Source organism: Strix aluco, chromosome 2, assembly GCF_031877795.1.
Source record: "Strix aluco isolate bStrAlu1 chromosome 2, bStrAlu1.hap1, whole genome shotgun sequence".
In the NCBI taxonomy this organism is placed as follows: domain Eukaryota; kingdom Metazoa; phylum Chordata; class Aves; order Strigiformes; family Strigidae; genus Strix; species Strix aluco.
Genome location: NC_133932.1, coordinates 105,929,611 through 105,955,232, shown reverse-complemented (window position 1 = coordinate 105,955,232; position 25,622 = coordinate 105,929,611). Strand labels below are relative to the sequence as shown.

The 25,622-nt window shown below is 47.1% G+C and overlaps 1 protein-coding gene and 2 non-coding genes across 3 annotated transcripts; all 3 read left to right on the top strand.

The window, feature by feature from the left end:
- The first annotated feature begins 13,949 nt into the window (after positions 1 to 13,949).
- TPT1 (tumor protein, translationally-controlled 1) lies at positions 13,950 to 18,275 on the top strand. Its single transcript, XM_074815653.1, has 6 exons — positions 13,950 to 14,108; positions 14,458 to 14,531; positions 14,977 to 15,167; positions 15,886 to 15,991; positions 16,470 to 16,586; positions 18,047 to 18,275. Exons 1-6 carry the CDS (start codon positions 14,081 to 14,083, stop codon positions 18,047 to 18,049), a joined length of 519 nt encoding a protein of 172 aa, XP_074671754.1. The 5' UTR covers positions 13,950 to 14,080; the 3' UTR covers positions 18,050 to 18,275.
- On the top strand, positions 17,852 to 17,981 carry LOC141920356 (small nucleolar RNA SNORA31). Its single transcript, XR_012622300.1, has one exon. It is a non-coding gene; the product is annotated as a small nucleolar RNA SNORA31 (small nucleolar RNA).
- Positions 18,276 to 19,001: 726 nt separating the features above from the next.
- LOC141920357 (small nucleolar RNA SNORA31) lies at positions 19,002 to 19,137 on the top strand. The gene has a single exon (XR_012622301.1). It is a non-coding gene; the product is annotated as a small nucleolar RNA SNORA31 (small nucleolar RNA).
- Positions 19,138 to 25,622: the final 6,485 nt, after the last annotated feature.

The following is a 25,622-nucleotide window of genomic DNA, read 5'->3' as shown; positions in this document are numbered from 1 at the left end:
CCCAGAGACCTCTCCTGACCACAGACAGGAGCCAATGCAAGCAGTGTGACCTTACTGCGAGGTCACTCTGCACTGGTGTATTAAAAAGTAAGTCTTTTGCTTTCTGCTTTACACTTCTGTAATTGCATTAACAGATTCATGTCTGAGTTAATGCAAGCAATACAAAGAGAAAAAAATACAGCATGCACTTACAAAATAAATGTGTGATCACAAGAAACTAGGAAGAGTACTGCAAATTAAAGCTGTTTATGTATTTGTAGGGAACGTGTAAGCAAATGCATCATGACTTTTGGAAATATAGTGCTGTATTTTATATCAACTGTAAATTAATCACAAACATGTTAACAGAAACCTTGTCTATGGAATACAAACTTACTATGCCTTAATACATTCATGACATTCAGCGTGTTAATTAATAACAACAGTGGCAATAATGATGATGCATCAGCTAAAATATTATGCCAACTGTGTTCATACACAATAATAATTCAGGCCATCCTTTTTCTTAGTTTAAAAATGCTCAAATGCACTTCCTTGTAGAGCAAGCATTGAAAAAGAATTGTACCTAAAATTTTGCAAATCTTCATTGTTTGGCTTCATTTCCTCTTACTATACACTATTAACATACGAATTCGTGTTTGAACTAAGTCAAAATAAAGCCATGGTGTCACTTGTCAGAGCATGGAAAATAAAACATTGCATTGTAAATCACCGCTCTTGTCTTGCAAACTACACGATTAAAAAATGTAACAACGGCAGTCATCTTAATATCACTACTGTATCACACACCAGACAAAACCTGAACACATATTTTCAACAGTCTTTACCTCTCAGATTTCTACTGGACATTTGCATTTAAAGACTAATGTAATCTGATCACCAATATGTTCTCCATGAGTTCTGTATGCAAGTCCATGTGTGCAGTATATGCAGTCTGTAGCTTTCTTATTTTTCATACAAAAAATTACTTAGCTAACAGTAGTTAACACTGTATGCATGTTAATATAATTTTGAATTCTTTGAGATAGATATATGGATGATAACAGTATTGTTGAAATACTGGGGGAAGAGCACAAGTCTGTCTTCACTTTGTGCCTCCTGGTAAATCCTAAACTAGCTATTCCTAGTTACAGTTTTTAAGCTAGCAGGTCCTTCATATTAATGGTATAAAAGGGCAAATAATGGACTTCAAAATCCTGAATACAACTGATATTTCACTGATAGTGAAAAGAGGCTGGAGCACTGCCTGCTGCTGTTCATGTCTCCGCAACTGGGCTTGAGCAAGGGGGTGCAATTCTTACAAGCTTTGTAATACTCAGCCTTCTTCCTCGAGGCTTTAAAAGGATCTCATCCTGTATACTGCACTTCTGAGCTGTCAATAATGAGTCTTCAGGGTACCTCTCTGTGGTCAGAGTTACTGCCCAGAAGTACATCTATGAATAAAGGGACTGAAACCAAAAGATGGAAGCCCAAATTGAGTGCCAAGAGCAAGACCTGAGCATCACAGGAAGATCCTACCTCCTCTGAGAATCAGAAGAAAATTACTTTGATTCTTAAATACAGATTTACAAGCTTAGCCCTGAACACCCTAGGAAGTGGCACTGCTCCAGCAGGGCTGGGACATGGGACTTTCCAGCTGTCAGTCCAAAACCCAGCCCTTTTTCATACTTCTCTTTTAGGGTTAACATTTTGTAACTTGGGGATGCAAGGCCAAATGCCACACTCTGACAACAAACCCTGTAGCTTTCTGAAGACCAAACTCCTGCATCAGCACCACTGAAATATTTTATCATGGCAAGATCTTGGGTTCTTACTCTCCTTCTTGAATATCCATGATCTCCATAGTTTTGTTTCCCTGTCTATGGAAACATGCAATAATTTGTCACAACTGCCTTAAATCAAAAGAAAAGCTATGAATTAATAAACACATTTGGTCAATATATCTACAATCATGGTTGTTTTCAGGAATGGAGAATATCATCAGAAATCAAGGAATTTTATGAAGAAGAATTTTCATGGCCCTTAATTTTCGATGGGCCAACAATCAGAAGATCCAGCCTTTGTGTTTGTACTTTTCATGTGAAATCCTAAAAAGAAAAAAAAAAAAAGCAAGTAAAAAATCACTGTCCCAAGCCTCTGTCTGCCTTGGTGAAACTCCAAGTAGTATAGACACACTGCACTTACAAGTGGTCAGGTTGTTCCTCTGGCAAAGCTGACCCTCAGATAAGCAGCTTGCTTATAAGTCAGAACTGCAGGCAGAAACTGAAATGGTTTCTTTTGTGTTCAGCAGCAGCAGAACTGTTCAATGAGGTAACAGAGAATTTCCTTTTTTTCTATCTGTAGTTCTATGAAGCACGTGAGTGCGGGTTTTGGATAAAAGCCAAGTCTTTAAATAGCACTGGCAGCCAGCAGAAATCCAAAGGAGTGTGTAATAAACTCAGATTAAAAGAAAGAAAGAAAGAAAGAAAGAAAGAAAGAAAGAAAGAAAGAAAGAAAGAAAGAAAGAAAGAAAGAAAGAAAGAAAGAAAGAAAAAGAAAGAAAAACTGCCCTCATTTCCATGGCACTGCTCTTAAGTGCCTGGCTGGGGCTCACCCCCTCTGCCTTGCTGCAGAGGAGTTTGAAAACTGAGGCCAATTTCTATCCCGCTGTTCAGCAGCCAACCCTGGCTCTGGGCAGCGCCAGCACACCATACCCTGCACGCTCTCACCGTGTGTCTGCAACACCCACTGTAACCAAAATGAACTCCTCAGCTTCTCTCTTGGATGTTCAGCACAAAACCATCCGTGAATGGTGAGGAAATGCACCAAAAAGACAAGCAGAATAATTTACATACATTTGATGTTCAGCATAGTGCATCTGTTGCATGGTTTCCATATTCATGCTGTTCTCAGTGGAGAATCATTTGCTTTGTGCTATAAGAGCATATGCCCCCGAGCCTCTTTCTTTTCTCCGCATTCACTTGCTCCTGTATATATTAATTATTTCAGTGGGATTTCTTCCTGGTTTCCTATCCCCATGGAGTAATAATGATTTGTTCTATCAACCCTCACAGTAGGTGGATAAACATTACTAGCCTCATTTCATGCATGGAGAGTCTGAGACAGGAGGGTTATGCACTGACTGCCGTCACAGAGAAGAGCGGCTGTAAACATGAGTTTTGGCACACAGGAATTTCTTTATTGCCTCCCATGTGTGTACTGTGCTCCCACCCACACCACTGAGATTTTCAAAACTGAAGGACAGCATAACCATTTAGGAAAAAATTAACAAAACCAAACCTAACAGGCACTGTGTGTATCGTGGCCACAGCGGTTTTCATTTACAACAGGAAAATATATATGCTCAACTTTGCATGTGCGTATATGTCTTTTCTATCTCCCGATGCCCTTTGCTTGCTTGCACACATATAAATGTTTGTGGGCAAGGTGTACACGTATGTCAGGATGTCCCGGATGGGAATTTGCTGTCATTTAATGCCCGGTGAGCCACAGGTAGAGGAATACAGGACTAGACCACATTGCAGAACAACTCAAAAGTAAGACAGACAGACGGGGCCTGTGGCTGCCCAAAAGTCTGTGGAGGGTGGACGTGATTTCTTGGCATGGCTGAAACAAAGCAGCCTGACCTCGCAGCACCTCCGTAATCCTTTGCTTACCCAGGGATATCCAACACCGCCTTGGCTGGGCATTTGGGCACAGTCATTAAACAGTAAGGAAGCTGATGGCAGCTAAACCACCTGCCACATGTGAGGGTTTTACTTGCTGTTTCAAATGTCAAAACCAGGTCAGAACTATGAAACAGCAAAATTAGACCAGGGCAGCAGCTAATGCAAGCAGCATAGCTGGGAGCTGGTGAGGCAGAGCAGGCAGCGGTCCTCCCTCACCTCAGCATGGCCCCACAGCTCACCAAGGGTCATTTCAGGCCAGAGGAACAGCCAGAGATGATTCCCCAGCCTCCTTGTGACCTTCTTGCTCCCTCTTCCTTCCTGGAAACGTCCCTCCCTGAGGCTGCACATGATTGATAAGTTAATAAAGGGGATTCAAGGATACAGGAGATCTCTTCCAAACCCTTTATCCCGCAAAACCTACAAATCTATGCAGAGGAGGGTAACATTTCAGTGTTAAATTTCCTGGCCTCCAGCAGTCCTTGGCTGAAGGTCTTGTGCCAGAAGTGCTTAATAGCCCTTTCTGCAATTTCTTTCATGACTCTTTCTAATTGCTTTTGCAATAATCTGAACTTTTGGCATCCACAGCATCCTCGAGCAGTAAGTTCCACAATATAACTATACACAGGGTATAAAAAGGAGCCTTCTTTTGTCTCTTCTGAATCTGTCACCTCATCATTTTCTTGATGTTCCTATAGTTCCTGTCTGCTGACAGGCAGTGAATAATTGACCTTTTTTAACTTTCTCAGTGCCACTGTTAATTTCAAAGACTGCTGTCATACCCACCATCCCAGACATCTCTTTTTAAAGTTGGTGTGTCCTATTCCAGTTTATTATTTTGTTCCTGGCCTCTCTTCCTGGTACTGTTACTACTTTTATCATACCTTTTTGACACTGGGAGGCCAGAACTGCACACGGCATTTGCCATTTGGGCATACAGCAGTTATAAACAAAATGTGTGTGTGTATATATGCGTGTTTACTCTGTGTGTGTGTACAGACATATGTACAGCAGGGATGTTTCTGGTTTTATTCTCTGTTTCTTTCTTAAAATTTCATTAACAGTTTAGTCTTCTGATCAGCACTGAGAACTGCTCTTATGTTTTCACAGAAGTATCTATTATCACTTCAGGCAACTCTGCCCTGAATTGTATTCGTTAGCTAAACTGCTTTTTATATAAAAAGCTTCTTGGCAGAAATACATGAGATGGGCTGGTTCCTCCATTTCTCCTCTCTGCCTACAGTGTCACGGCCCTGCAGACTTCCATGTGCCCACTGGCCCAGTGAAGGAAACAAACAGCTAGGAACATCCTGCTTCATCCTGTGTGAAAGTAATGACAAAATAACACAGAAATTTTTTTGATAAATATGGAAACTGTACAGCCAAGTTCCATGTAGAATGAGGCAGACTGAGCTCCATAAGGATCTGAGCATCAGACAGACCCCTAAATCCACTTTAATGTGGGTTATGATCCATCCTATATTTACAACACTCACAGGGGAGTGGAAGGACCCAGCCCCCAGCCCCTTTTGCAGTAAATGTTTGTTCTGCAGAGGAGGATAGAAATCTCCATCATGAGGACATCTGAAAAACAAGGTAGACAAAAATCTCCCCAGAGTGGTGCATGTCTAACTAATCCCCCTGATGCAAGAACACCAGCTGATTGACCACTCAAGGTCCTTTCCTACCCTAATCTTAAAGTGCCTAAGGTTATCAGCCACCTCACAGATAGATAAACAGATCAGCCCTTATTTTCTCAGAGCATATCTGTGGGGGACAATCTGCAAAGAGCTTCTTCTACCATCCTTCTGTTAAGGTTCTCCATTTCATAATGGTTCCTACAGTACTGCCATCCATACCTTTCTAAAACAATATAAACCAGAGCAATTGAAAATCACTCAGAAGCTGGATGATACCTCCTAATGCTCCGACATATCCTTTGTTGCTCAGGTCCCTTTCTGTTTTTCACAGAAGAAGGGAATCAAGTAGACACAAAATCCTTACCAGAAAATAATAAATAATAAATCTGTCTTGGGATCTTTGAAAATAATAGCAGGTTTGTATTTGCCTCTGACAAGTGTTATGAACTCACGTTACTGGATTGACATTTAGGAAGCTGTTTTCCAAAATGCAGTCTTTTGGTCCTGTTGTCTGCTTTCCCCTACAGTATTTGAAAGTGATGCTTTGCACAACTGGGAGACCAAAAGGTTGATCTACCCATTTCCTTATAATGCCACCTTTATTCCTGCCATTCTCCTGGAGCATCTGTAGCAAGGTTTGCTTTATAAACATAACTGAGTGTGTGCCTTATTTATTACCTGCTGGCAAATCCATTGCCAGAATTTTAGGAATAACACCATTAACGTGCTGCATGCTCTGATGATTATTTCTCTATTGACAAGACCGAGAGCTCACACTGCATAACAATGAACTAAAAAGTACACAGCGATAGATTAAAATGGCAGAACTCAATTTCAGGCTTCAAAACATTTGTGAAGCAAATGCCATTTTGAAAAATGACAATTGAGTGAGTTTAGCACAGCAGGATTAGCCTCTCTAATGGTTAAAAACTCAATAGACCCAAGCTCATCACATGGGGATGCTAATTATCTGGAGAGAATGGTATTTTTGTGCAGCATCCAACTGGCTAGGAGCCCAGAGAGGTTGTATCAGTTACAGGTCCAAGATCGAATTTTTCTCGCACTGGTCCTGGGGCATTCCAGGTGATATGGGAATGACACCAACACCAGTGGAAAAAGCTCTGGCTTCCTAAGGTGAGTCGAGTCCTGTTTGCCATCCACCGGCTCCCGTCCCGCCATCTAGTGGGGTATCTCGGTATGTCACAGGCACCCAAATAAGTAGAAGGGAGGGCAAATACAGAGATCTAGTGGGGGGGAAAGTCTTCTTTGAGTCTTCTCTATGGGGATCGCTAAGTTAACTGAGGATACAGTTCAGCTCAATGGCTTCAGAGAAAAAAATTAGGCAGAGAGGTTAGCTGGAGTTAGAAAAAAGCTGTTCAACTTTAGAGGGGTGTCTGTAGATAGAAGTCATAATCTTGTCTCAAATTGCAGTAAAACCAGCTGCGGTGTGAGACGAAGCCACGAGTGGCCTCACTGGGGCTCTCTCCCCCCACGGCTCAGCAGCTGCATTTGCGCTCAGGCCCTTCCCTCGCTCCACGCCTGCCTTAGGTTGCGGCCATGTTGTGCCTGGCCCCATATCCAGCTCATCCCAGCTCTGGCTTGACTTCGGACCTTGGTCCCACTCCACTGGCCTCGCTGGGGCACTGTGAGACTGAGCCCTTGCTGGGGAGGACACAGTCCCTGCCTGCCTCGCCACCACCCGCACTCCCAGCTCCCCTTCCCTTACATAGCTGGCCCTGCGGCTCCATAAGTCAGATTCAGCTCACTTAACAAAGGGATCTAGTGGTGAGCCATCTCTACTGTGGAGGTTAAATAGGATGAATTCCACTCTCATTCTTTGCAAAGCGACTGAACCAGTCAGGTGTGCACTGATTTTTTTTTATTATTATTATTTTTTGTGGATGACTTTCTAAATCTTCCACTCCGCTGTAAGAGCAGATCTCTCTGCAGAGAGATCCAGGCTTACTGCCTACAGATTAAGCAGAGTCCTGCCAAGCACAAGTAGTTAAGTCCCTGCTCACCTTTCCCTTAAGTTTGGCATGCAGCCCTTTCTGCAGCCTCTAATCTGAGTCAAAGGACTGTACCAAGTGGTATTGAGATAGGACTAAAGGTACCAGGGTTAAAGCTCTGGGCACTGCAGAACATGAATGCCCCTCTCTCTGTGCACATGTGATTTCCATGCAGGCCCATCTTGCTGTGCAGGGCAACAAACACATTCCTCTCTGACAACATCCTTTTACCAAACCCTCTTGTCCACTCTGAATAGGGATACGAGGATATTGTTTTTATCCCAGTTGTGTAACCAGTCTAAACAGGTGTAAATGACAGCACATAGTACATCTAAGAATCACTGGGTGACACAGAATAGGGAGAACCTAGAAGCAGTCTGTCCCTCTGTTGTGGGGGAGGATCAGCTATTTTCTGTCCTTCATGGTGGACTAAACATGCTTTCTGAACTCACCTGAGCAGGTTTCTAATCTATTCTCAAAAACCTGCAGGGACAGAGAACCAGGTGGACAGTCTATTCCTTGCTTCTCTATTGACAGTACTGGAAAGTATTTCCAATGTCTAATCTAAAACTCCCTTGCAGCTAAATAAAGCAACTCATATTCCTTCTACTCATTCCGACTGCTCTTCTGAACCCTTGCCAATTAGTCCACACCATTTTCAAAGTGCATTGCTAAAGGTACAGTCAGTGCTCCAGGAGGTATTAGCAGCACTGAACAGAGCTCAGTCCCTCACATATTTAAGAGAGCAGAAGTTTCTTACACATAACATCACCACTTCTATATTGCAATATGGCATGGGCTTTTCTTAAAACAGGTAAGACAGATGAAATTAGGAAAAATTTCTTCACCAAAAGGGTTGTCAAGCACTGGAACAGGCTGCCCAGGAAAGTGGTTGAGTCACCCCTGGAGGTATTTAAAAGACCTGCAGATGTGGCACTTACAGAGAGGGTTTAGAGTCAGACTTGGCAGTGTTAGGTTTATGGTCAGACTCGATGATCTTGAAGGTCTTTTCCAACCTGTGATCCTATGATTCTGATTCAGCTTTGGATCCGCCAGTACTCCAGATTTTTTCTGCAGAACTGCTGCCCAGTTCTCTGTTCTGTGTCTGTGGACGACCATTTCTGCTCTGCACTGAAGAGCATGATGACATCAGAGCAGCCATACAGGGTGCAGCACCAGCTCAGCATCCCCTGACATCTGCCAGCAGCAGAAGCCTAGGGCAGAGCAGAGGACCAGGGTCAGTATGAGGCAGGACTTCCCCCGTACACCCTCTCAGCTTCTAGCAGTGTGTGGCTCAGAACTTGCTTGAACCTCATGTTGCATCTTTGTGTTTGAAAGCCTTTGAAAGATTTTCCTTTAGTAAATTTGTTTGACTGCTCATTGACCTACAGGCCTTGCCCAAGGGCCTTCTAACAATTCAGGCCATTTATCCATTGTGTCAAGATAATTTTTTTAATTCTAACCTCCATCTCAAATACACTTGTGATCCTTCCCAACCTAATGTTGTCTGCAACTTTAATGAATGCACCTTCTATTCCAGCATTCAGCACATTAGTGAAACACTGAGTGGTAGCAGACCCAAGAAAGGAGCAGACCTTTCTACCACAGTTCTTTTAGTCACATGGATGTTTATATGGTTACTAAGTCTAAAATGTGGCTGCAGATTTGGGCAGCACTTTGCTTTAAAGTTCTTATCTTGGCAATTCCAGTCCTGTTTTTCCTGAAAACACACTAGTTGCAGCGCAGCCTGACACCCTCACACATCCCCACTAGCAAGGTTTTAGGTAAACTGAACTGGTGCATGTAATGTCACAGATAAAAGGGGTTTTGTTGCTGTGCAGTGACCTCTCTGTCTGTTTGAAGAAGTGCAGCCAGCCATCAAGCAAAACAGAGCTGTGGGTGTACAGCCAGGGAAGATGCAGAGGATTTTCAGGGACCCAGCTGCAACAGGAAGGATTGCAAATACTGTAAACGTCAGGGTAACAATACCAACATTACTTCTGAGTGCAGGAGGGGCTGTTGCTGAACCGAAGACCTTTCTTGTCTGCTAAAAAGTGATGCCTTTGTCTGGGATATCTTCATTGATCTAATCCAGTCTAACATACCCTATTGTTTGTGACTAGATTGGACCCAATAAGCTACACTGATGATCAAAGCTCAACTCTTTCAAGTACCAATCTTGGGATGTGGGATTCTGGCTTAGTACACTGCCAACGTCGATCTAAATTATGAATTTTGGCTTGAGATCCAAAAGGCTCCAAGGATAGCCAGGTGTCATGGTTTGAGCCCAGAGGGCAACTGAGCACCACGAAGCCCTTCACTCACCCCTTCCCCCCAGTGCTGGGAAGGAGAAAAATTAAGCAAAAGGTTCGGGAATCGAGATAAGGACAGGGAAGGGTGGCTCACCCGTTGAGGTCATGGGCAAAAGACAAACTTGTTAGGGGAAGAAAAAGGACATCACTTTAATTCAAACACTAACAACACTTAACAGACAGAATGGGACAATGAGAAGCACTACGATATATTAAAAACACCTCCCCCCACCCCTCCCTTCTTCCCAGATTCAGTTTTGTTCCCAATATCTCTACTCCCTCCCCTCCAGCGGCGCAAGGGGAGGGGGATGGGGAGTGCAGTCAGTCCACCACTCTTCCTCCAAGAGGGGGGGAAAAAAGCACTCTTCTGCATTCTTCCCCCTGCTCCACATGGCATCCCTTTCACGGGAGACAGTCCTCCATGAACTTTCTCCAGCTTGAGTTCTTCCCATGGGCCGCAGACATTCCCATGCTGCTCCAGTGTAGGTCAGCTCCACATGCTGCAGTCCTCCCAGCGCTGAGCTACAACAGTGGGGGCCTCTTCTTCCCACAGAGTCCCGGCCTTCTTTGGGCACAGCCGCCTGCTCCAGTGTGGGGTCCTCCAGAGGCTGCAGGCAAACCTCTGCTCCACCGGTGACCGCTATGGGTGGCAGGAGGGAGCCCTGCTGTCTCACCACGAGATACAGGGTAGGTCTCTGCTCGGACGCACCTCCCCTGCTTCCTCCTCCTTCCTTCCACTGACCTCAGTGTTCGCATACTGCCCTTCTCATAACTCCTCCTCACAACTCCCAACCCCCTCTCACGTTCCCTTCTTATATACGTTATCGCAGAGGCGCAGCCATTGCTGCTAATTGGCTCAGCCTTGCCCAGAGGTGGGTCCAGCTTGGAGCTGGGGGAGCTTTCGAGAAGCTTCTCACAGGGGTCACGGCTGTAGCCCTCTCCTCCACTACCAAAACCCCACCACACAAACCTAGCACACCAGGGCCTGAAAGGCTGGCTGTATTGCATAACCTAAACACACCTGAAAGAATCAAACTGATGGGCTGGTTTTCTGAGATCAATCCCAATTAATAAGAAGGTTTAGCACCTAGGCATCAAATCTTTATTGCCCTGAAACTCCCCGGGGGAAAAAACTTGGACAAAACCAGTTAGACCTACAGTTTCCATCTGGGTGGGTGGAATGAGGGGCTATAAAGTCACAGCTGTTTCAGTCCTAAATTCCAGCCAGATTTGTGAAGACACAAGCTGATCACGGAGTTGCCATGCATCCTCTCTCCCAGCGCAAGAGCCGTAGTACCAGGAGATGCCCTGGGGAAGGGGGCACTGGGCACAGACTGCCCTGCCAAGCCTCTCTGCAGTGCCAGGTCTTGATCAGTTGTTTAGTCTTCAATTTTCCAGTTTCTCTCTAGCAGGATATATATATATATTTAGCACCCTCTCCCCCACATCCAGCAAATGATATAAAATATCACCACCACTATGTGACCTTCACAGCCTTTTACAAATGTTAGAAGAATGCACTGGTGCTGTCCCTTACATCATAGCCCAGCCTCACCTCTCATTTATTTCCACTGACTGCACCTGGCAACAGATTTAGCTGCAGGCAGGACCTCCTCCCTTTTCATACAGCTCAGTGGGAATGGCCACAATGAGCTGAAAATGTACTGTTTACTTAGAGAATGTTTACTTAGAGAATGGTGAAGTATCAGCTGTCATCTGCCATTTTAATCCAAGACACAAACAATTAGCTGAGCACAGTCATATCCAGATGCTAATATTTGATGGAAGTGAGTAACACTGCCATTAATTCACGACTAGCTGTGTCTTCCATGAGAAAGGCTTCTGGCGAGACCCTGCAGACACCTACCTAGAAAATCCTCCTCAAATGATATTAAAAGCCTCATCTATAAAAGCACAGGACTTCCATCAGTCCTTGGGGATTTACACGTCTCCAAAGATGAGGCGCGCTGTCAGGAAAAGCTGTCACATCATTCTAGATGTCAGTTGGCACCTAAAAAGACCCTGCTGCAGAGGGACCACCTTTTTAACCTGCCACTCTGTAATGTATTAACCCTGTCTGGATGCAAGAGGTGCTTGAAGGGGCTGCCTGCACAGCAAGCAGGTGAGGAACACTAAGGTTTTCTTCAAACGACATTGGTTTCTGGGGGGGGAAAAAAAAAAAAAAAAAAAAATTAATGCATTTTCTTATCTAGTTCATCACAAAGTATCAGCAGATGACAAAATTATCTGTTTATAATGGCATCACAGAAAATTTTTATCACTGGTACCTCGGTGAAGTGCTTCTTGCAAAGCCTACACCAATTAAAATATCACTAACTTAGTCCTGGGATTTATTCAGGGTTGTCTGAGTTTAAATCAGTTTTAAAAGCAACTCAGGTTAAAAGGATGCAAAACCTTGTCACGTCAACACACCTAGTCCCATTTAAAGCTTTTTCAGCTTTGTATTTAGCTTAACTCCACCTCAAATTGGTGTTCACGCAGGAGCCTTGACCTATTTAACCAATGCATTTTTAAATAATACCTGCCATTTCACAGCTGCAACTCTGAATACAGACCTACTGGCAAAGCAACCTGAAGGTCCATCTCTACCTTAGCAGTTGTGTCAAAGGGTTTCTACCCTAACTCCAGTAAACTGAGTCAACTGCTGAATTTGTAAGAGGTTTCAATACTACTACAGAAATAAAAATTTTTCTAGAACAATCTCTTCAGAATAAAACCACACTGAAGCACACCTACTAACTGGATGTTTTTAGCTGCATGTTACACTACGGTGAAGGAGCCAAATGTTCCCTTGTCACTCAACCTACTGCTAAAGATGTAAGTTGCTCTTTTTCTACTGTGGTTTGTAAAAACAGGGGTTATCTTTTATCAGGACAGCTGCCACAGAAAAAACAGATGAGCTTTTGGGCAGAAGCCCCTTCTTCAGGTCTGAAATAGCAGCAGTAGTCTTGAAGGTGAAAAGCAGCAGAGAACGACTTACAAATTTAATGAGATGACGTAAGCAGCTAGACCATTTGAAAAAAAAAAAAAAAGGGCACTGATATCTGGAGCAAAAGAAGGGGTATCAGGGGAAGAGAAGATAAAACGTGAGTTCCTCTGGCACACACAAAGCAAGCAATGAGTAATTTACTGCCTGAGGAGGGTGAGGGACAGGGAATTGTATCCTGTACCCTAGCATCTCTGTCAAGTCCAAGATCGTTAGCAGCATTAAGCATTTTAGGTCCCATGATGTCTTTTGAAGGTATTTTGTCAATGTCCCATAAGAATCGGGGTTCAAGGGAGGTCTACATTTATTTCAACTGTGACAGGCTGCTGCAGAAAAGTATGTGCAAGGGGGGAGAAAAAGAGGCCTAGGTATTACTGTCCTCCTGCCTTTCATCTCGACCCTGACTGCTGGGCTTAATCTCACTTATCTGTGTAAAAATAAGAAAAATATACCTGCCCCAAACAGTCCTTTTGCAAGCGCAGAAGTGGCATCTCTGAACACACCCAACTCAATTTATCTAAGGGAGTAATAACAGGAAGAGTCTAACATCTTCTTAAATATTTGTCCATTTAAAAAATACATTTGGAGAAGGCACAGCACTCAGTACAGTGAATACATGTCATGGCCCTCACAAGGCATCAGGAGCTCCCCAGCAGCGAGGGAGCACAGCCCACATTGCAGCAGTCATTACAGCTGATGGAGATCACAGCGAGCCACACTGCAGGTGAGCAGGCAGCAGCTGGAGGAGGTCAGGACAGCCGGTACACACCTTCTCGGGCTGTTAATGGAGCGAGCACAGCAAATGACGTAGCGGCACCCCCGACCGCGGCGGGAGACGGGCAGCAGCGCTTCCTCCAGAGGCCTGGGAAAGGCTCGGAGCGTCTCCCCTTGAAAACTGAGCTTGTGCCAGAGCTCAAGAGTAAGATTCGTGCCCAGGTCAGTGGAAAAAAAAAAAAAAAATCAGCAAGAGGAAGGCGGCTACAGCCGCTGGGCAAATCTGCCCGTCAAAGCACAGCGATGAGCCACCACCGCGACAGCCCGCCCTCACCCCCTGCCCGCGGCTGAGGGGAAAGAGGGCTGGCCTCCGACCGCAGCTTCCCCTGCCTGGTCCGCACTGGCACGTAGCCGCCCGCCCGCCGGCACGGCTCTGCGGCCCCGGGCCGGGGGGAGCCGCTTTGCGCTGCAGTAACCCCCCCTCAGGCGGCCCCTCCAGAGGCCGCCGAGCGCCTTCCCGCCCAGCGGCCGCGCGGGGGCGCCGCGCGGGGCGGGGGCGGGGGGGGCGGAGGAGGAGGGCGCGCGTGCGCGATGACGCGCCGGGACGTGCCCGCTATATGAGCTCCGGCAGGCGCTGACTCGGCCCTTTCCGCCTCGCTCCCGCCCGCTCTTGGGTCGCTGCGCAGAGACCCGCGCCGCCGCTCCCCGCCGCCCCCCGCCGTCCCCCGCCGCCATGATCATCTACCGGGACTGCATCAGCCGTAAGGGCGGCGGCGCCGCGCGGGGGAGGGCGCCGGGAGGGCCGGGCGGGCGGCCGCTCGGGCGGGGGAAGCGGCTGGCCGCGGCCTGGGCCCGGCAGCTGGGCCCGGCGGTGCCGCGCATGTGCAGTGCGGGCGGCGGGGAGCGGGGCGGGGGGGGAAGGGGACGGGGGTGCCGACCGCCCCGGCCGAGGCCGCCGGGCCCGGGCTGGCGCGCCGAGCCCCCGGCTGGGGGTGACGAGAAGCCGGAGCGGGGCCTGGAAGCGCGGTGAGGGGAAGGTGTCCGCGGGGAGGCGGAGGGCGGAGGGAGGCTGACGCGGCGGCGCCCGCCTGTGTGTCTGTGCCCCCGCAGAGGACGAGATGTTCTCGGACATCTACAAGATCCGGGAGGTGGCGAACGGCCTGTGCCTGGAAGTGGAGGGGAAGGTGAGTGGCCCGCCCGCCCCGAGGGAGGGGGGGGAGAGGGAGGCAGGCCTCGCTGCGGTGACTCAGGGCCCGGCCGCTGCGTGGAGCCGGGCCTGCCGGGCCGGTGGCGGAGGCAGGGTTTGGGGGGAGCGGGCTGGCTTCCCTGCCCGGGGCCCGAGAGGGGGAGACCCACCACGGCCTGGTGCCTGTGGCCGGGGCAGGGCCGGCCGCTGCCGCAAGTGGTGTGCCCCAAGGTGGAGTGCAGCGCCGGCGGTGTAACGAAGCTTTGGTCAGGCACCGGGAGAGGAGCCCTGGCTTCAGAAATCCGTGCTCGGGCTGCAGTCAGATTCCTTGCACTTAACTGTGGCTCTGAAGTCATGCCCTGCTGTCAGGTCATAGATGTGTAAGAGCGGTAGCACGAAGATTTTTGCAGAGCCGTTAAGTTTTTTGATGTCTCTAAATCTAGATGGTCACCAGGACAGAGGGTCAAATTGATGACTCTCTAATTGGTGGCAATGCCTCTGCTGAAGGTCCTGAGGGAGATGGAACAGAAGCCACGGTCATAACTGGTGTTGATATAGTAATAAACCACCACCTTCAGGAAACCAGCTTTACAAAAGAAACCTACAAGAAGTACATCAAGGACTACATGAAAGCGTAAGTGTGGGTAGGCATTTTCTTTAAATGAGATTGCAAAATTTTTAGGTGCTGAGATTTTAAAAACAGCTTTGAACTTTATTCCTAGTAGGTGTTAGTTCTGATACAGGTGCCAAACTGGCTGTGAACTTCAGTAATGTCTTAATACTTGGCAAAACCGGAGATCTAAAGAATTGTTACTGGAATATCTAAGTTTACCTTGGCTGAGGTAGAGGACCTGATCATGTGCTTTGGATATTATTTGTAACCTTGCTGTTTTCTTTTGGATTCCTCTATGCCAAACGTTCATGTGGAAGAGGGTGAGGTGTGAAGAAAAGCTTCACGAAGCTTTTCTAACTTGACAGTTTAAATGTCCAAAAACAATGTGTGTGAATGGAACTTTTTGCTAGTTCAAGGTTTAATTTCTGTTGCTCATGGTTCAGTGGGTTATTAGTATTAAAGGTGAAAATGCTTTGTGATACTGATAGATAGTACTCTTGGTGCTGTGGAAATGGCTTGTTAATTTTTGTCTACCACTGGCCTAGAAATAACATGAGTTTGATATGATTGGTGGGCACTATAATTCACTAGCAAAATTAAGTTAAAATTTAGGGGCTTGGAGAGGGGGAAAGGCAGTGAAATCAAGTGGTTTGACTGCTAGTAACTACTGTGTTGTAGTGCTACACATTGAAGTTACTAAGCTAGAACATGTTTTCAGAGCTTTTTTTTTTCCTTCCAGAATCAAAGCCAGACTTGAGGAACACAAGCCAGAGAGAGTAAAGCCTTTCATGACAGGGGCCGCAGAACAAATCAAACACATCCTTGCTAACTTCAAAAACTACCAGGTAATGAAACTTAATGTCTGCTTACAGCAGTATTGCAGTGATACTCATCTGAACTAGCTTGTTGAGGGTTTTGAGGGCTCCTGTTGTGGGGACATAACTTGCCCTTCTCTGAGAGTATTAGGGGCCCTGAGAGTCAGGGAGGAGAAAGAGTGGAAGACTCCTAAGTGTTTGGGGATCTCTCCTCAGCTTGCAATGCATGTAGTTAACTACATCTGTAGTTACCACCATTTAGGAACCATGGAGTTAAAGACTTGAAAGATGGATCACTTTGGCCCCTGCTGTGTCTTACTCTGCTGTTCATAGCAGTGTGGTAAAGTTATGTGGTACTGAAACAGACAAATGGCAGAAAGCAAAATCCCTGCAGCTAGTCAGGGAGACTTTTAAACTGAACTTGGAGATGTTACAGCTTTCTTGTATAAAAAGGCACTTTGTCCTGGTAATAGCTCATTAAATATCTTAGTAACACCTTTCTTTGAAGTTCTTTGTAGGAGAGAACATGAATCCAGATGGTATGGTGGCTCTCCTGGATTTCCGTGAGGATGGTGTGACCCCATATATGATTTTCTTTAAGGATGGCTTAGAAATCGAGAAATGTGTAAGTACTGACCTGAACTGGATGAATGTGCCTAACTACATGATTAGCTCTTTCAATGCATCGCTTGTTTTGTTGTGTCCCTGTTAAAGTTGAACAGTAGCTGCCAGTTTAAAAACTTGAAGTTCATCTAAGTACGGCCTAATTGCTGCTTCATATTATACAACGTGGCTGAAACTTCCCTTGTATACTATTCAGTTATACTAAAGAGGGACATAGTTTCACTGCAATGATTCATGGTGAGTTAATGGCTAAGAAATGCGGGAAGAATTGCCTTGATGAGATGTGTGTAATTGGTAATGGTTTTAAACTGTTAGATTAAAGACAATGTCCTCTGAAAAGGAGCACTTCTACTTCACATCCCTCTTGTGGGGGTTAATGCTGAAGTACCTTACGTGGTCACGTTCCATCTTCTTTCACTTAATCTGATGCCCTTATTTTGTTATGCAAGAGCTGTGTGTTTAAATACTGCCCTCAGTTTGGGAACATGGTAATACTTGAATGAGTGCTTAACCTTATTCTGTCTGGGATCTCCCAGCTGCCTGAGCTCAGACAGCTCCTGTGGTCTGCTTTGTCTTTAACTGTCCTATGTTGAAATGTGGTTGCAATGAATGAAGTATTTGAATCCCAGTACTTGCATTTTTGGGCTTATTTGGAGAGCTGTGGAATTCACTGCAGGCTAGCAGTGTGGGATCACCGATTGTTTTGCTCAGTCATTGTGGACATATGAAGTCTGTTTATAGCCAGCTAAATTTATCTGTAAAGCCTCTTACAAGCTTTCTGGTATGCAAGTCATGTAAAGATGAACCAACTTCTAGTGTGGAGCAGTAGCCCAACTAAAGGAACATTTTTATTGGCCAAAACAGACACACCACTTCCTGCAGCTTGAGTGAAGGGTGATGTCTGCCCTGGGCCCTGGAATGGGTGGTCACCAGGAAGGTGCCTCGTCGGAGCAGCAGCTTGTGTGCATCTCCACTACTTGGGCAGAGCTTTTGGGTGTGTGATTGGGTTTAACTCCATCTGCTTCAAGATGGAGTGAAAGAATAGTAGCAGGGTGTTCCAGTGGGCAAAAAAACTCTTCCAGCTTCTTGGTAAAGCACTTGTAAGAGACAGCACATACATGGTAGGCTTTAGCGCTTGTTGAGGGCATTCTCCTCTTTGAGAAGAAACCTGAAACTTGGTGTGTCAAGCAAAAAGAGTGTGAATGAGTATCCTGTCTGGCTTGCTCAGCAGCTGATGCTAGTTGCTTTATATATTGTAAAAATGATCAGCATCCTCTGATAGACCATGAGCACTTTTCTTGTTGCTCTCTGGTTTGCACTAAGATGCAAAAATAACTTCCTTGCGCTTTCTGCCTGCCTGCCTGTGGCAGCTCAGATTGAATTAGGGAATACACAAATAAATTGTAGAAACTTACTGTGACTGTCATGACCTTGGACTAACTCTTGCTACTCTTGTTTCAGTAACAAATCAAACAGTATGGTTTTGGATCACCTGTCTTCATAGCTGGCTGCTGTTTCTTCTTCATCGGCACAACACCAGGAATCGGCAATGTCTAATAACTGGACTGATGTCATCTTGAGCTTTATTCACTTATTTTGACCCTGATTTGGAGTGGAGGCATTGTTTTAAAAAAAAGAAAACCAAACATCTGTCATGTAGGTTGTCTAAAATAAAACTCATTTAAACCCATTCTAGGTGATACCTCTTGGTCTAGTGTGTTTCTTAGGGTGACTTGCAGGAGAGGTTGCAGCAAGGTGTTTGTCCAAGGATTTGGTACTGTCAGTAGTATAGCCTGGTCCTAGCACACTACAACTTGACTGTCTCCAGACAGACTTCGTGCAGTTTCTACCTGTGGCATTGGAGTGCAAGAGCAGGCTGAGGTCAATAAGGCAGAGCCCAAGAAAAGTCGTCGTAATGGAGAGGACCACCTTCATCTTTCATGATTGTACAGAGACTTCTCTCTGGATTAATAAAAAAAACCAAACCCGAATGGAATATTTGCTACTCAAGCTGAGTGCTGGCTGAGCATCTTTTGTCAGACAAGGATACTTGAGTCTGTCCTCAGTTGTAGTATGACTTCAAGATCTGGGTAGGATGGATGGAGCGGAAGTCTTAACACCAGCACACTCTGAGCCCAGGTACTGGGAACAGTCTGGGGAGGGAGTGAAATGGTAGGTTTTCCAGCACAGCCTGGCTGTGACACTAGCTTCTTTGTATTGGACAGCTCTTCAGGAACAGATTAACTAGAGCTCGGTCAAATTGCAGGATTTGGGGGGTTTTCATACTTCTTGGGGAGAGAAATGTTGGAATGGTCTAGCCCTATCCTAGGCTTAATACAAAGCAGGTGCATGTCTGGGCTTGAGACTTACCTGAGTATTTGTAACTTACTGTTCCTGCTGTGTTTCTTGTTGGGAAATGCATCTGTTTGACAGACCTGGAGCAAACTGCCATTGCTTCTCTGGTTCTTGCTATGATGCAACAGTAACCAGTTCCTTGCGCTTTCTGCCTGTCCGACCTCATGGCAGTTTGGATTGAATAAAGGAGCACAAACACCTTCACAGAGCCCCAGCTAGAGCAAGGGGCTTTATGTCACTGCTGACAGCACGACTGTGTGCGTGACCAGGGGTGTTGCCTTGGACTACAAATCATTAACTTATTTCCTGCTGCAGTGATGGCAGCAGTCTAGGAGGTGCCTGAAAGGGGAGGGTATGACTCACTTGCCAGCTGTTGATCTGTGAGGCCTCAGGCCTCCAGAGTTTTGGCATCTTTGTCTTGCATGTCAGTTTTTGGCCCCTGGTACCAGAGGGCTGAGCTGGAGGTAGGTTTCTGCAGGGGTGAGATAGATACGGCAGCAGGCTGGGAGGAGTGAGATACTGGCAGTGGAGGTGGGAGCAGAGCGTGCCCTAGTTACCTTGGAGGTTCCTGTCTGGTTTAAACACACCCTATTTTAGTTTTATGGGAACTTCATTTACATATCTATTTTTTGGCTTTCCTGAGAAAGGGTTTTGGGTCAGCTGCGCTTCTGGCTGAGGTACAATTTCAGTGTAATCTGAGCAATGTAAATTAATGCTCCTCTGCCTTCATGCAATGGGGCTGAAAGGCAGAGAGACAGGTTCAAAGCCTAAGTAAAATCACTGTAAGCCAACTCCTGCTTTCCTTGCAGAAGATTTAACAGGGCCAGGTGAGGATGTTTTCTTACCCTTCCTGTTGCATCTTTGTTGAAAACTGGGAGCCTTAAAGGATGGGGAGGGTAAGCACTTGCTTAGTTTGAGACTTACTTGCTTATCATCAGTGGAGCAAGGTTAGTGTGGGCAGGACAGTGGTTGTATGGCCATGCAGCCCCTAGTACTCCTGGCTTCCACTACCAGTGAGTCAAAGTGTTTAAAACTGAGTGGAGCTGGTATGTGAGAGTGAAAACAGCTCTTCCCCTTGCCTGGCTGCTGGGCTAGTTAGGCTGAGGCTGGGAACCCCAGGCACAAGTCTGGAGCAAAGGGCTGTGTGGCAGCTGTGTCCAGATGAAGTGCTGCTTTGAAAAGCAGGTGCTTAAAACCATGATGAGCACAGCCTTGCTGTTGGGTTGAATGGCTTAGGGCAAATTGTGTGACATCCTGTCTGTACTCCAGGCTAATTGGGATATTTAATTGGTGTGCAAACATGCCAAACTAGTGGGTCGCATACTCCTATCAATCTTGTATGCTTTTCTGCATGGCAGAGCCTCTGATGGGAAGTCTCCCTTCAGCCTGTTGTAGGAAAGTGTCAGCTCAGAGGCTCTCGAGATGCAGGATTTTATTCTGCTTCTCTCCAGTGACCTGCAAGAGAAGTGGTTTTGTGCTGGCTGCACCACTCTTCCCAAAAATGCAGTTTCTCAGGGAAAAGGGCAAGTCATCTTCTGCAGTGTCAAGGCTGCCAGGCACCAGGGAGGAGAGGTTAAACCATACTTGATGGCAGGGAAGGACAGTGGAGGTGGCAAACAGTGGCCTCAGCTGTGCTGCTGCTACCTGCAGTGGAGGCAGGGCGAGGGAAAGTTGGGATCCAGCTCCTTGCGTTGGGAGCTGCTACGTGCTGTTAGGTGGGAGGCCTGTGGCTGGTAAATGTGTGTGTCAACAATCCGTGGTGGAACTTTGAGTTGGAAGTGAAGTCAGCCTCATAACCGAATTCTTCCTCTTCTGGCCCCTCTTCATTTCAAGCAGCTGTTTTCTGGGGCTGAAAAACTAAAGTGATTTGAGAAGGGAAGGCTTCATGCTGCTGTAATGCTACGGCTTTGGAGTTACTAAACTCATATAAATCCCCCATCATTACAAATTACCCTGGTGCTGCTTAAACACAGCCTGAACTGAAGGACAGCTTTAAAACCTAGCCCCATCTTGTTTTAAAATGTGTTTATCAGGCTTACATCTTGCATTCCTGGGAAGATACTTTCTGTGGCTGGAAGGTCTGTGGAGCTGGGAAGGATTGAAGTAGCTTTTCCCCTGAACTGAGTGGGTCAAGCAGTTGGGTAGAAACCTTTCCTCTGCTAGCTTGGGTCTCAGCCCGGTATGGGACCAGGAGGCTGCTCCTGCACCCACCATGAGCTGGCTGCTGGCAAGGGAAGGAAGGCTGATTGCTCGTAAGGAGGGGAAAAAATGCTCCCTTTTTAGTTTTGTACTTTTGTGGTTAGGGAGTAATGTCTTGAGGCTGGAGGAAGTAGCTACTGTGCTGGGCATGTGTCCTGTGGTCCCCTTGGCCTTTTTCCCTCCCACCCCACAATTCCCCTTCAATACCTGATCTTTGTCTCACAGTTCTGCTGCCCTAGCTGGGTCTCGCCCCATCTACACTCTTTTTGCCCTCTCAAAGCGTCCCCTCAGTGTCTCCAGCCCCCAGCCAGTGTGCAGGGATTCAGCCAAGCGCTGGCAAAAAAATCCCACCTCCTTCAGGCCAGTGACTGTGCTGTTAATATCTGAACACTGCTGCAGCAGCTTGTTGCTCCTTGGCTACCTCCTTTGAGGAGAAAGGGTGCAGGCTTGGGGATGTTCATGCAGTGGAGGGAACATCTGGTGTCCTGGGAGAGGTGCTGGTGGGGCCAGGGGGAAGCTAGATACCACCACTGCCCCCCTCTTAGGTACCCTCTTAGCCAAGCCAGCCCGGGTCTGTCCCTGGGCTTTGTCTACTTAGTATGGGCAGGGGGTGGGTGCTGGAGCCTGGGTGGGCGATGGTCCTGGAGCCTTGTGCAGCCTTCAGCTTTGGCACAAGGAGGGAAAACCTGCAGAGGGAAAACTTTAAATGAGTGGATGTAGGGAATAGAATTGGTGTTTGGGTGGGGTTTTTTTTCTGTGGTTTAGCTCAAGGTCAGGAGAGGCTTACTGTAAGTTTAGGACATGGTTGTTGTCAGAGAAATAAAATTGGATTATTTTTTTAAAAAGACATAGAAAAAAAATTGCAACTTGCTTCATTCCCTTAGCCAGTCTCTGCATGTTGAGGTGGCTCAGGCCAGTCCACTGTAGTGTTGGCAGTGTTTTCAGCGACAGCTGTCTAGGGAGGATGCTTTTATTCAACAGCAATAGTATCTGCATCAAGATACCTCTTTCTCACATGCTGCTGCTAGCTTGGAGCAGGTAAGACACCTCCCTCTGTTCCCATGGACCTCCGACTGCGCTTCAGCTCTGCAGCCGCTTCCCTGGGATGTGGCTGCCATTGTAAACTGGGATGTTCTGCCCCGTGCAAGCCAGCAAGTTAATCTCCATGTCGCCACTAGCCTACAGCGGGAGGTGCAGCAGTTAAACACCGTGTTCATTTAGCTCAGAGATAAATGTCTCAGTAGGAGGGGAAAAAAAACACCAAACTAGCCTAGCCTGAGAGTCTTTGCCATAAACAGCCTGAAATCCATTGCCAGGAGTGCAACTGTGCTGGTTTACCGTCCCTGTGCCTTGGCTGTCTTTTGGTTGAAGCTGCAGCTGGAAGCTGTTGTGCAAAGATCACAGCCAAGTGGTTGTGGCCAGGGCTGGAGGCCTGGGGGAGGTTGGTTTTTTTTTGTGCCAGCAAATGCTGGTAACGCTGGAAGTGTGTTCTGTAGGAGTGTGGCAGGATGTTGTTGAGGATGTGCATAGCTGCTGGGTGTTTCGAGCCATTAGAGATGCATTCATCACCTTCCACTTCTGGCAGAAAGGAGTCAAACACCCTAGGAGGCCTTTTTAGACTGTTTTGATGTGTGATACCAACCTTGCCAATGAGGCAGCAGCTGAACACGGTGAGAAAAATGAGCAATTGTTTCCCTGCAGCCCTACTGTTACCCTGGGAGCCAACAGCTGGGATTCACCTCCCTGTCTGTGACTGGCAGCGGCGGGAGGAAGCTCTAATGGCATTTCCTCTCCTCCCATCCTCAGCGAGGCATGGGTATGCTGGCAGCCCTGCCAAAGAAACTGCAGCTTTTATAAGGCATGTCCAAAAAATAAATGTCCAGGAAAGATTTAAGGATTGGTTTTCCAAGTTCTTGGTAATAGAGTAGTCAAGAAGAGGCCATGTAAAGCTGGATGCTGCCTCCCTGTTCACTGTGAATGCTCAGCTAGCAAAACCCCACTGTTGCTACTGGCTGAGGTTCATCTCTACCTACAGCTGTGCCTGGGCTGAGCACCCTCGGCTCCTCCAGCTGAGGCAGGAAGGGATGATTTCTCTGCTTCCTGTAGCTGTGTCGTTGATGTGGGCTGTAGCCATAAAACTGCAGCTGCTGGTGCTTGGTCAAGCTGCCCACAGGAAGATGTTTGAGGGGGCTGGTGCAGCCCCCATTGGCTTTGGGCTGCCCTGGCTCAGTGGCCACCTCCTGGCAGCATGTGCTGTTCAGTTTACCTGTTGTGGTGGAGCTAAGAGTGCTTTGAACCCCATAAACCCATCTGATTTTTAAGCTGAATGGGCAAGATAGCAGCTGCCCAGAAGTAGAAGGGTTTCACATTCATGGCCACATTGCTTACTGTGGGCCAGGCAGCTTTGGGAAGGACACACAGGAGGAAAATCCTGTGGCTGGGGGTGCATGGGCTGGCAGACTTCACATGGATGCAGCCCTCGCTGCTTGCAGCTTCTCCCATCACTGGAGTATAAATAGCATCTTTCCAAGGCTGGGCTTGTCTGGGTGGTGGAGAGAGGCTTTTCAGGAATCCAAGCTGCATTTTGTGTGAGCCTCCTTGCGGGGAAAAAAAAAAAACCCAAAAACAAAACCCAAACAAAACAAAACAAAAAAAACAAACAAAAAAACCACCAAACAGACCTTAAATTAAACGTATGAAGCCTAGGGTGCGTTGGTCTCATTTCCCTCCCCCAGTGCTATCAACCGTTGCACCACAGACTGGTAGGGACAGCTGGATGGGTGCAGGCATAGACCCAGGCAGCTGAGGAAGGGCTCTCTGTTGTTTCCTCTGTTGCTTTTAATCAAGCCTTTGCCCTTGCCTGTTCCTCTGGTGCTTGGTACTTGGTTGTCCATCTCACAGCTGCTGAAAGCCTTCCCTGACTCCTGGAGGTGTTCAGGCCCCTGTGGAAATCCCACTCCCAAGAATGAGCTCCAGAGGTAAAGCTAGTTAATGGAGTAGAGGGGAAAATAAATAGTTGTGTTCTTCCTTTCAAGATGGAAAACCAACTACTGCAGCTTCTCCCTTCTCCTATTTATTTGCCTATAGTCGCAAACATACTGGCTGCAAAAGCCCAAACCCCTATGTATGCCATCAAGAGCAGGAAGCCCTTTCTTGGATGGTTGCACTTCTCCAAGGAATGCATTTTTGGCTGAGGTACTCCCAAGACCAGTACCAAGCAGATCCTTGCACTGAGGTTTGCTGAGCTGGGCAGAACAGGGTAGCTGTAAGTTTAGCTGCTGGTGCTCAGATCTCACTCATCACCCAAGCCCTAAGTGTGGTTAGCTGAAGTGATGTCAATGGCACCCGTGTTCATTGACCCCTCTGGCTTACAGGTGCCTCTTGTTTCCCATCCAAAGGTATTTATCAATTCCTTATTCCAAAATGCAATGAACTCAAGAATTTTTTGAGTTTGATGAGAACTGAAGGTAGAAGAGTTTGACCTTGAGCCAGACAAGAGTTGTGACCCTTAAGACACCTGCTGCAGCACTGGCTGCTGAGCTCTTCTGGAAAGGGCCTTTTCTGATCTTTCCTGTTGGAGTTTGTCATCCTTGTGCGAATAATTAAACACTCCCTGAGAAAGGCTGACCCTGCAGCCTGGTAGCCACACACAGTCTTGGTAAGGAGAGCCAAGAAAAAGAGTCCTCCAGTCCTGCCATCAGCATGAGAAATGAGGCAGGTTGTGCCCAGCCACAGAAAAGCTCAAGAAGGAAAGCTATCTTCCAGGTGAGCCTGGAGCAAGGACTCAGCTCTGATACTGCGTTAGTGAGAAAAAGGATTTGTTAGGAGTCAGTAAATACAGTGACTAATGAAAATGCCATCCTGCCGACAGGGACATGTGAGTGTGGGTGGGCATAGCTGACACACGCAGGAGGTACCTTCAGCTGGAGCCAACTCCAAGCAGCTGGTGAAGACAGTATGGAGCTGACTCAAAGCATGGACAACTTTTAGGGAGCATCCACTGGGATCACAGCAGCTAGTGAGCTCTGATCCCACTCTGAGTTCTGTGTCAAAGATGTGGTGTCAGCAGCAGAGGTCTCATAGCTGTGGGCTGGCAGAAAGTTATGCTGCTAATGTTCACACTTGGTGCTTTCTGTTCCCATGCCTCATGCAGCCCTACCTGTCCCACCAGCAGTCTCTGGGCTGGCTGCAGGCAGGGCTGCAGAGGCGGCAGGCAGCAGCGGAGGCAGGCAGATGTTTAGAGCTGTGAGCTGGCAGGGAGGGAAGCAGGGCAGCACTGGGACCTGTCTGTCCCATGCTGGGTTCAAATACACCCCCCTTCCTCACGTAGCAGTGACAGCCTCCAGGCTGGCACCTTCTTACCCATTCCCAGCTCACTGGCACAGGGATGTCTCTACTGGGGCAGCTGCATCACTGTCACCTCGCATCAGCTCAGGTCCATGCTGGTACTGCCTGGGCTTACTGAGTATGAAATTTCGGATGA